We start from the raw sequence: 12,155 nt of genomic DNA, 5'->3' as shown, positions 1-12,155 counted from the left end.
TCATTCTGGGAATGAAGAAGAATAAGTCCAAGTAATGAATTTGAAAAAGCGATTGTCTGCTCTGCACTAGACATGGGCTGTGCACCAGCATCATGCCGAGAAGTTCAACCACTTTCACTTGAGTTGCCCTTGGAAGCTTCTAAAGATAACATTGCAGGATAATGTACCAGACACTGAGGTGCTCACCCGAGTCAGCATTGCCAAGCATCCACACCATATTGACAGTCACAACTGAGTTGAGCCAGAATGCCTGACACTCACTCAGCAAAGCAAATCTTGTGGAGAGCTCGAGTCTGGGAGGTGTTCTCACGATGGTCAAAGACATCGCTGCACGGACAGTCTGAAAGCTTCCTTAGGAGTTTTGATATTGACTTTGAGTACTGGGAGAAACTCACTCAGGATCACTGCACCTGACGCAAACTAAAAAATGGTGCAGCCACCTTCAAAGGCAGGGGCAGAGAGAGAACACGCATAGAGAGGAAATCCCGATACAGAAACTTGTCCAGAACTCATCAGCTGAGGTAAGCTTCCCTATTTACTGCAGAACCTTGCAGGCGCAGATCAGCCTTAGCAATTACTCATGTAACCACCAGAACCCTATCAAATATCCCAGATAATGAATATGGTAATTCTTTGAGGTAAACACGACCAAGAACATTAGTTTAAAACAAATTCAGAATAGTTCCTGATGATCGATGTAACAAATTACTTTGGAGTACAAATAGATTACTAGGTTTTGGAAAACAGGTGCATTTTAATACACAAGGACGTTTGGGCAGAAAATGAACATTACCTCCATTTTTGCATTGGTCCAACGAGGAACCTCCACAACCATGTTAAACACATCCTGCAAAAAAATATTCACAGCACAGTATTAGTGAGCACTGATCTTGCCCTCCACTACATCCCCTTCGAACATCCCAGGACACAGCACCCCTCAGAATATCCCCTACATACATCCAGGGCACAGCATCACATCAGTATATCCCCTTTCTCCATCCCAGGACACAGTATCCCCTATATCCATCCCAGGACATACCCTCAGTATATCCCCTATATCCATCCCAGGACATAGCATCCCCTCAGTATATCCCCTATATCCATCCCAGGACATAGCATCCCCTCAGTACATCCCCTATATCGATCCCAGCACACAGCATCCCCTCAGTATATCACCCTATATCCATCTAGAACTCAGGTTCCCCTCAGTACATCCTGTATATCCATCCCAGGACAGTGCACCCCCTCAGCATATCCCCTATATCCATCCTAGAACAGTGTATCCCCTCAGCACATCCCCTATATCCATATCAGGACAGAGCATCCCCTCAGCATATCCCCTGTATCCATCCCAGAATAGTGCATCCCCTCAGCATATCCCCTATATCCATCCCAGGACAGTGCATCTCTTCAATATATCCCCTATACCCATCCCAGGATACAGATCCCCTCAGCATATCCCCTATATCCATCCAGGACACAACATCCACTCAGTATATCCCCTTTATCCATCCCAGGACACAGCTTCCCCTCAGTACATCCCATATATCCATCCCAGGTAAGTGCATCACCTATATCCATCCCAGGACAGTGCACCCCCTCAGCATATTCCCACTATCCATCCCAGGAAAGTGCAGCCCCTATATCCATCCCAGGACAGTGCACCCCCTCAGAATATTCCCGCTATCCATCCCAGGACAGTGCATCCCCTCAGGATTTCCTTCAATTTTTAGTTGGGAGGAAATTTCTGTTCATCCAGTAATGAATGTCTAACCAACAGTCTGATGAATTTAGAAACAATGGAGCTGCTGAGGAATGTGGTGGTGAGGTAGAGTTGGGTGCCATCAGTGTACGTGTGAAAAGGAACGAATGCTGTACTTTGTGCCAAAGGATATCATGCGAATGAGAAACAGGAGGTGGCCAGGGATCGATCCTGGAGGGAGACTGCCCAGAGTGGCAGAGAGAGGCTGATGTGCGCATAAGGGAGGCTATCAGAAGCAGATCATCCAACATTATAGCCAGTTAGAGGAGAAAACACAACTCCGTATGTCCAGAAATAAATCCGCTTGAGGCGGTTGCATATTCAAAGGTACTGGATAAAGTATTTCTTTGTACAACATTGAAGGGTTACAGAACAATCATGCGCATTTATGTTTAATTACTCAATACATTCCAAAACAGGTTTGCTGAGCATTTCTCAAGTCTGCAACTAGAGGTGGAGCTATCTAAGGATATACAGATGCACTATCCAGGAACTACCAGCAGCATACACAGCTGCTCCTTTCTGTGCTCCAGTTTTAAAAATTCATTCATTCATTTACAGGATGTGGGGTCACTGGCCAGGCGGGTTGTCGCCCATGCCCAATTGCCCTTGTGAAGGTGGCGGTGTGCTGCCTTCTTGAATCGCTGCAGTTCATGTGGTGTAGGTACACTTACTGTGCTGTTAGGGAGTTCCAGTATTTCGAACCAGCGACCTTAAAGGAACAGCTATATATTTCCAAGTCAGGATAGTGAGTGACTTGGAGGGGCGCTTCCAGGTGGCGGTGTGCCCATGTATCTGCTGCTCTTGTCCTTCTAGATGACCAAAACCTGGGGTTGTGACACTTCCTACTGTGTCCTCCTAGATGGTAGTGGTCACGGGTTTGGAAGGTGCTGCCTTGGTGAGCTCTGCAGTGCATCTTGTAGATGGTACACACGGCTGCTACTGTATGTCAGCGATGGAGGGAGTGAATGTTTGTGAAAGGGATGCCGATCAAGGGGGCTTTGTCCTGGATGGTTCAAACTTCCTGAGTGTTGTTGGAGCAGCACTCATCCAGAAAAATAGAGAACATAGGGGCTGGTTTAGCACAGGGCTAAATCGTTGGCTTTGAAAGCAGACAAAGGCAGGCCAGCAGCACGGTTCAATTCCCGTACCAGCCTCCCCGAACAGGCGCCAGAATGTGGCGACTAGGGGCTTTTCACAGTATCTTCATTTGAAGCCTACTTGTGACAATAAGCGATTTTCATTTTTTCATTTCATTCCATTACACTGACTTGCCCCCTGATGGACAGACTCTGGGGAGTCAGGAAGTGTTACTCGCCATCAGACTTCTACTCTCTGACCTTCTCTAGTAGCCACAGTATTTATATGGTTAGTCCAGTTCAGTTTCTGGTCAACCCCCAGGATGTTGATAGTGGGTGACATAGGGTGATTGTTAGGGTCTCTCTCTGCCACAATAATACTCATTCCTGCTTGTAATAATTTTACAGCACGGAAAGAGGCCCTTCGACCCATCATGTCTGTGCCAGCCATCAAGCACCTATCTATTCTAATCCCATTCTCCAGCATTTGGTCCATATGCGCCATTTTAAGTGCTCATCTAAATACTTCTTAAATGCTGATAGGGGTTCCGCCTCCACCACTCTTTCATTCACTGAGCTCCAGTTTCCCACCACTGATGCAAAGTATTAATTTCGTACCTCACTCATTTCCTCTGGCTCCACACATAGATTCCCTCCCATGTCCTTCAGTGGGCCAAAGCTTTCCCTGGCTTTTTATGCATGTGTAAAAAGCCTTGGGATTTTCCTTAACCCTATTTGCCAATTATTTTTCGTGACCCCTTTTAACCCTCCTGACTCCTTGCTTACGTTACTTCCTACTTTCCTTATATTCCACACAGGTGTCGTCTGTTCCCAGCCTTCTAGCCTCCTTCTTCTTTTTAACGAGGCCTACAATATCTCTCGGTATCCAAAGTTCCCGAAATTTGTCATATTTATCCTTCTTCCTCACAGGAACATGCTGGTCCTGAATTCCTTTCAACTAACATTTGAAAGCCTCCCACATGTCAGATGTTGATTTACCCTCAAACATCCGCCCCCATCTAGGTTCTTCAGTTGACGCCTAATATTGTTATAATTAGCCTTCCCCCAATTGAGCTCATTCACCCTTGGACCACTCTTATCCTTGTCCATCAGCACTTTAAAATTTACTGAATTGTTCCCGAAATGCTCCCCTACTGAAACTTCGACCACCTGGCTGGGCTCATTCCCCAATACCAGGTCCAGTACCGCCCCTTCCCTAGTTGGACTGTCTACATATTGTTTTAAGAAGCCCTCCTGGATGCTCCTTACAAACTCTGCCCCGTCAAAGCCCCTAGCACTAAGTGAGTCCCAGTCAATATTGGGGAAGTTAAAGCCTCCCATCACAACAACCCTGTTGCTTTTACTCCTTTCCAAAATCTGTCCACCTATCTGCTCCTCTATCTACCGCTGGCTGTTGGGAGGCCTGTAGTAAACACCCAACATTGTGACTGCACTCTTCTTATTCCTGATCTCTACCCATATTGCCTCGCTGTTCTCTGAGGTGGCCTCCCGCAGTACAGCTGTGATATTCTCCCGAACCAGTAGCGCAACTTAGCCACCCCTTTTACATCCCCCTCTATCCCGCCTGAAACATCTAAATCCTGGAACGTTTAGCTGCCAATCCTGTCCTTCCCTCAACCAGGTCTCTGTAATGGCAACGCCATCATAGTTCCAAGGACTAATCCAAGCTCTAAGTTCATCTGCCTTACCCGTAATACTTCTTGCATTAAAACATATGCACTTCAGGCCACCAGACCCGCTGTGTTCAGCAACTTCTCCCTGTCTGCTCTGCCTCAGAGCCACACTGGCCCTATTTCCTAGTTCTCCCTCAATCTTTTCACCTTCTGGCCTATTGCTCCGGTACCCACCCCCCCTGCCATAATAGTTTAAACCCTCTCATGTGACACTAGCCAACCTCACGGCCAGGAGATTTATGCCTCTCCAGTTTAGATGTAACCCGTCCTTCTTATACAGGTCACACCTGACCCGGAAGGGCACCCAGTGGTCCAGGTAACTGAAACCCTCCCTCCTATACCAGCTGTTTAGCCACGTGTTTAGCTGCTCTATCTCCCTATTTCTAGCCTCACTAGCACGTGGCACAGGGAGTAATCCCGAGATTACAACCCTTAAGGTCCTGTCTTTTAACTTTCTGCCGAGCTCTCTGAACTCCTGCTACAGGACCTTATCCCCCTTCCTGCCTATATCGTTAGTACCAATATGTACCACGACCTCCGCCTGTTTTCCCTCCCCCTTCAGGATGCCCGCTACCCGTTCTGAGACATCCTGGACCCTGGCATCAGTGGCCCTGCGGAGTTCACCTGCGGGAAGTGCACCCATCTCCAGCTCCTCAAAGACCGAGTTAGGGAACTGGAGCTGAATGAACTGAGGATCATTCGGGAGGCAGAGTCGGTTTAGATAGAAGCTACAGGGATGTAGTTACTCCTTAGAATGAACGTAGCTGGGTGATGTTTAAAAGGAGGGGGAAGAAGCAGTCAGTGCAGGGATCCCCTGCGGTTGTTCCCCTCAATAACAGATATACCGCTTTGGATACCGTTTGGGGGGGGGGGGGGGGGACCTACCAGAGGTGACCAGGTCTCTGGCAGAGTCTATCCCTGTGGCTCAGAAGGGGAGGGGGGAGAGCAGGAGAGTATTAGTTATTGGAGACTCTATAGTTAGAGGTACAAATAGGCGGTTCTGTAGCAATGATAGAGGCTCACGGTTGGTGTGTTGCCTCCCCGGTGCCAAGGTGCGTGACGTCTCTGATCGTGTTTTCAGGATCCTTAAGGGGGAGCAGCCACAAGTCGTGGTACACATTGGTACCAGCGACATAGGTAGGAAAAGGGACGGGGATGTAAAACAGGAATTCAGGGAGCTAGGGTGGAAGCTGAGAGCCAGGACAGACCGTGTTGGCATTTCTGGTTTGCTGCCAGTGCCACGTGCTAGCGAGGTGAGGAACAGAGAGAGAGTGCAGTTAAACACATCGCTACAGGGATGGTGTAGGAGGGAGGGTTTCAGTTACTTGGATAACTGGAGCACATTCTGGGGAAGGTGGGACCTGTACAAACAGGAAAGGTTACACCTGAACCAGAGGGGCACCAATATCCTGGGAGGGAAATTTGCTACAGCTCTTCAGGGGGGTTTAAACTAATTTGGCAGGGGGATGGGAAACTGATTTGTAGTCCAGGAGACAGCATTGCTGGAGTTCAGGAAGTTGAGGGTAGTGCAGTACTGAGGAAGGTACCAAGGTCACAAGAGTGGACCTGCAGGCATGAAGGTGGTTTGAGGTGTGTCTACTTCAATGCGAGGAGCATCAGGAATAAGGTTGATGAGCTTGAAGCATGGATTGGTACCTGGGACTACGATGTTGTGGCCATTACGGAGATGTGGATAGAACAGGGGAAGGAATGGTTGTTGGAGGTTCCGGGGTTTAGATGTTTCAGTAAGATTAGGGAAGGCAGTAAAAGAGGTAGAGGAGTAACATTGTTAATCAAGGATAGTATAATGGCTGCAGAAAGGCAGTTTTAGGAGGACCTGTCTACTGAAGTGGTGTGGGCTGAAGTTAGAAATAGGAAAGGTGCGGTCACTTTGTTAGGAGTTTTCTATAGGCCCCCAAACAGTAACAGAGATGTGGAGGAAAAGATTGCAACACAGATTTTTGTTAGGTGCAGTAGTCACAGGAGTTGTCATGGGTGACTTCAACTTTCCAAATATTGATTGGAACCACTATAATTCGAATAGTTTGGATCCAGTTTGTGGAGGGTTTCCTCACACAACATGTGGATAGACCGACAAGAGGCGGGACCACATTGGATGTGGTACTGGGTAATGAACTAAGTGTTAGATTTGGTTGTGGGAGAGCACTTTGGAGACAGTGACCACAATTTGGTGACTTCCACTATAGCAATGGAGGGGGCTAGAGGGAAGGGTAATTACGGTGCGATTAGGCAAGAATTGTGGAGCATAAGATGGAAACAGGAACTGTCAGGGAATGGCACAAATGAGATGTGGAGCTTGTTCAAGGAACAAATACTGCGTGTCCTTGATATGTATGTCCCTGTCAGGCAGGGAGGAAATAGTCGAGTGAGGGAACCATGGTTTACAAAATAGGTTGAATGTCTTGTCAAGAGGAAGGGGGCTTATGTAAGGATGAGAAAACAAGGTTCAGTTAGGTCACTTGAGGGATACAAGATAGCTAGGAAGGAGCTCAAGAAAGGGCTTAAGAGAGCTAGGAGGGGGCATGAGAAGTCCTTGGCAGGTAGGATCAAGGAAAACCCCAAGGCTTTTTACACTTATGTGAGGAACGTGTGCATGGAGTCTGAAGATACAGGAGTGGCCCTAAATGAATACTTTTCTTCAGTGTTCACAAAGGAGAGGGGCCATGTTGTTGAGGAGGACAGTGCGATACAGGCTGGTAGTATGGAGGAGGTAGATATTCGGAAGGAAGATGTGTTAGAAATTTTGAGAAGCCGGAGGATAGATAAGTCCCCTGGGCCTGATGGGATATATCCTAGGATTCTTTGGGAGGCGAGGGATGAGATTGCAGAGCCTTTGGCTTTGATCTTTATGTCCTCACTGTCTACAGGATAAGTGCCAGAAGACTGGAGAGAGGCGAATGTTATCCCCTTGTTCAAGAAAGGGAATAGGTATAACCCTGGGAATTATAGGCCGGTTAGTCTCACTTCGGTCATCGGTAAATTATTGGAAAGGGTCCTGAGGCATAGGATTTATGATCATTTGGAAAGATACAGCTTAATCCAGGATAGTCAGCACGGATTTGTGAGGGCTAAGTCTTGCCTCACAAGTTTGACGGTATTCTTGGAGGACGTAATTAAGTACACCGATGAAGGTAGAGCAGTTGATGTTGTATACATGGATTTTAGTAAGGCGTTTGATAAGGTGCCCATGGTCGGCTCATGCAGAAAGTAAGGACGCATGGCATAGAGGGAAATTTGGCTGACTGGATCAGTAACTGGCTATCACATAGAAGACAGAGGGTGGTGGTAGATGGTAAATTTTCATCCGGGAGCCCAGTCACCAGCGGTGTACCACAGGGATCAGTGCTGGGTCCTCTGCTATTTGTGATTTTTATCAATGACTTGGAGGAGGGGGCTGAAGGGTGGGTCAGTAAATTTGCTGTTGACACCAAGATTGGTGGAGTAGTGGATGAGGTGGAGGGCTGTTGTAGGCTGCAAAGAGACATTGATAGGATGCAGAGCTGGGCTGAAAAGTGGCAGATGGAGTTTAACCCTGATAAGTGTGAGGTGATTAATTTTGTGGAATTTTGAGGACAAATTTGAATGCGGATTACAGGGTTAACGGCAGGGTTATGAAGAATGTGGAGGAGCAGAGAGATCTCGGAGTTCATGCCCATAGATCTCTGAAAGTTGCCATCCAAGTGGATAGAGCCATGAAGAAAGCCTGTAATGTGTTAGCATTTAACAGGGGGATTGAGTTTAAGAGCCGTGAGGTTATGCTGCAACTGTACAAGACCTTGGTTAGACATTTGGAGTATTGTGTGCAGTTCTGGTCACCTCATTATAGGAAGGATGTGGAAGCATTGGAAAGGGTGCAAAGGAGATTTACCAGGATGCTATCTGGATTGGGGGGGCAGGTCTTATGAGGAAAGGCTGAGGGAGCTAGGGCTTTTCTCATTGGAGCGAAGGAGGATGAGAGGTGATTTAATAGAGGTTTATAAGATGATGAGAGGGATAGACAGAGTGGACGTTCAGCGACTTTTTCCTCGGGTGGATGTAGCTGTTACAAGGGGACATAACTACAAGGTTCATGGTGGAAGATATAGGAGGGATGTCAGAGGTAGGTTCTTTACTCAGAGAGTGGTTGGGGCATGGAACCCAGCTATGGTAGTGGAGTCGGACACTTTAGGAACTTTCAGGCAGTTATTGGATAGGCATGTGGAGTGCACCAGAATGATTGGGAGTAGGTTGATTTGATCTTAGTTTCAAACTAGTTCGGCACAACATCGTGGCCGAAGGGCCTGTACTGTGCTGTACAGTTCTATGCGATGGCAAGGTCAATGGGTAGACAAGAATACGGGTTGGGGAGTTTAGATGGATTAAAGGAGAACAGGAGGGGCAGAGGACGGAGGATGGTGAAAAAGAGGCTGAAATCACGGAGATTGAGAAGATGCGCAGTGCTGAGATTGAGGGTGGAAAGCAGTGATGATATCAGAAGAAAATACCACTGCCGCAGAGGATGTCATCTGTGACTTTGATGGTGACTAGGGGCTTTTCACAGTAACTTCATTGAAGCCTACTTGTGACAATAAGCACTTATTATTATTATTGGTAAGAGCCGTTTCAGTACTGTGACAGTGATTAAGCATGGAGTTCTGGAAATGATGGGCATCGATTTTGGAGAAATCAAATGAGATTTTGTGGGGATAGTGGAGTACTTTGCATCATTGAGGATGTGGATGTTTGTGGAGCCTTCTTCCTCCAATTAGCTGTAAAGCTTTCCACCATCGTACGTAACTGGGTGTGGCTGGACTTTGATGTGATCTACTGGTTGAGGATGGTTTAACTCAGGCATTGTCAAAGTCGGGGGCGCGACCCGCGGGTGGGTGTCGGGAGGGTCATGGAGCAGTCCGCCGCAGCGCTCCCGACCGCGCACAACAGCTGGCTTTTAATAACGCCGGCTGCAAGCGGCCTTCAAAATGGCCACGAACATATAGAAAATGCGGCCGCACTGTGCATGCGTGCCCGTTCATTGGTGTGCATGCGCACCTATGAGCAGGCACACGTGTGCGGCGCGGCCGCATCTTTTTAATACGGTCGCAGCCATTTTTTTTTACAAGTTCGGGGGAGTTTTTATTTGATAAAAATTTACAGGAAAAAAATGCAGAAACTGAAAATGTTTTCATCCTCTAGAAATTGGAGGTTCACCACATTTCATCTTAACATTACAGAGTAAGAGAAAATGGTGGGTCGCGAAGGTCGGCCATCGTGGGTCGCGAAGGTTGGCTGGTTGGTAAAAATGGGTCCCCAGAAAAAAAGTTTGAAAACACTGGTTTAACTCACTCTATAGGATGTTGTTTTGCTATTTAGCATGCATGTACTCCTGTGTTTGAGCTTCAAGTTAGTATTTCATTTTCACATACACCTGGTGCTGCTCCTGATGTGCTCCCCTCAATGGGCCAGAGTTCCCAGCTTGACAGTAGTGGTGCAGGGATATGCTGGGCTACAAAGTTACAGGTTCCGGTCAAATATACTGCTGCAGCTTTCATGAATGTCCAGTTTTTAAGTCTAGTAAACCTTCTTGGAATTGCTTCATTTACTGATTTGCCTAAATAAGGAGGCCAATGCTGTATATACTACGAACTTGGGTGTACGCATACAAGAAGCACCAAAGGTATGAAGATACAGCAAGCAATTAAGAAAACAAATAGTTTTTGGCCCTATTTTTCCCTTTGGGGGATTGGAGTAAAGAATACAGAAGTCTTGCTACAGTCATACAGGATTTTGGTGAGACACATCTCTAAAGAAAGGACATACTTGCATTGGAGGTGGTACGGTGAAGGTTCCGGAAATGAGGGTTATCTATGCTGCAGCACAAATGTGAGGTCATGCATTTTGGAAGGTCTAATGCAGGTAGGGAATATACAGTGAATGGAGAATCCTCAAGAGTATTGAGTCAGAGAGATCTAGGTGTACAGGTCCACAGGTCAATGAAAGGGGCAACACAGGTGGAGAAGGTAGTCAAGAAGGCATACGGCATGCTTGCCTTCATTGGCCGGGGCATTGAGTATAAGAATTGGCAAGTCATGTTGCAGCAGTATAGAACCTTAGTTAGGCCACACTTGGAGTATAGTGTTCAATTCTGGTCGCCACACTACCAGAAGGATGTGCAGGCTTTAGAGGGGGTGCACAAGAGGTTTACCAGGATGTTGCCTGGTATGGAGGCCATTAGCTATGAGGAGAGGTTGAATAAACTCGGTTTGTTCTCACTGGAATGACGGAGGTTGAGGGGCGACCTGATAGAGGTCTACAAAATTAGGAGGGGCACAGACAGAGTGGAGAGTCAGAGGATTTTGCCCAGGGTAGAGGAGTCAATTACTAGGGGGCATAGGTTTAAGGTGCGAGGGGAAAGGTTTAGAGGAGATGTACGAGGCAAGTATTTTACACAGAGGGAAGTGGGTGCCTGGAACTCGCTGCCGGAGGAGGTGGTGGAAGCAGGGACGATAGTGACATTTAAGGGGCATCTTGACAAATACATGAATAGGATGGGAAGAGGGGATACGGATCCCGGAAGTGCAGAAGATTTTAGTTTAGACGGGCAGCATGGTTGACACAGGCTTGGAGGGCCGAAGGGCCTGTTCCTGTGCTGTACTTTTCTTTGTTCTTTGAGGGGGGCTGAGTAAATCGAGTCTATATTCTTTGGAGTTTAGAAGAATCAGAGGTGTTTTCACTGCAACATTCAACGTTGTGACGGGTAGATACTGAGAAGTTGTTTCCTCTGGCTTGGCTGGGGAATCTAGAACAGAGTTTCAGGTTAAATCACCTTACCATTTACGACCTGAGGTGAGGAGAAATTACTTCACTCAGAAGGTGCCCAACTGTGTACCCAGAACTAAATCCACCATTGCTTCTTTCTCATTGGGCTGGAAAGACATTAATGGAGAAAGCTCTCTTGTAAAATTTCAGGAAACCACGCCCCCACACCCACTCCCTTTGTACAGTTACTATCTCGGCCGATATTAACAGAATTAAATTCCCATTATCGCTACTCTCTTTAAATGCATCTTTTCACAATTGTTCTGCACATTTCCTGCTATGCCGTCCCACTATTTGGTGGCCTATTGTATACCTCCAGCAGTAGAACAACACCTTTATGAGACCTTAATTGTAACCCAATGGAGTCAACCTTTGATCACTCAATGACATGTGTGCAGGACTGGAGAAGAGCCAATGGACCAATTCTTACAAAGTTGGGACATTTTGTGAATATAAAGAGAAAATAATTAAGTATAAAATTAGAGGGTGGATAGTGAAACAGATTAAAACTGATATAGACGGCCCCCCTCCTCCCAAACAAAACAAACTGTTTGAGGCCTGTACACCAATAATTTGGATAGCGAGCTGGAAGAAAGGGTGCCGGCACGTGCGTATACGACTAGAATGGGAGGTGTCGTCAACAATTGAGATTACAGGAAGCTACAAAGTGGCATGGATAAAGTGGTGATTGTCAATAAAGGGGAAGTGGAAGATTTAAGACTTTGAATGGGGTAATCTGCAAGATATTATAGAAATTACACGACTGAAATGGACTACCCAGCCCAACTGCATTTATGTTGCAAA

The 12,155-nt window shown here is 46.8% G+C and overlaps 1 protein-coding gene across 1 annotated transcript in view; it reads right to left on the bottom strand.

Annotated features, from left to right (window-relative positions):
• The window catches only part of LOC140392960 (inorganic pyrophosphatase-like), a 148,217-nt gene that overhangs the window by 125,061 nt on the left and 11,001 nt on the right, over window positions 1–12,155 (bottom strand). Inside the window, 1 exon segment of the mRNA XM_072478772.1 lies at window positions 794–847. Coding sequence (XP_072334873.1) covers window positions 794–847 — 54 coding nt within the window.

The sequence above is a fragment of the Scyliorhinus torazame genome, chromosome 16, assembly GCF_047496885.1.
Source record: "Scyliorhinus torazame isolate Kashiwa2021f chromosome 16, sScyTor2.1, whole genome shotgun sequence".
Lineage (NCBI taxonomy): Eukaryota > Metazoa > Chordata > Chondrichthyes > Carcharhiniformes > Scyliorhinidae > Scyliorhinus > Scyliorhinus torazame.
The sequence above is the reverse complement of the archived record's forward strand: the minus strand, read 5'-3'. Positions and strand labels throughout refer to the sequence as shown.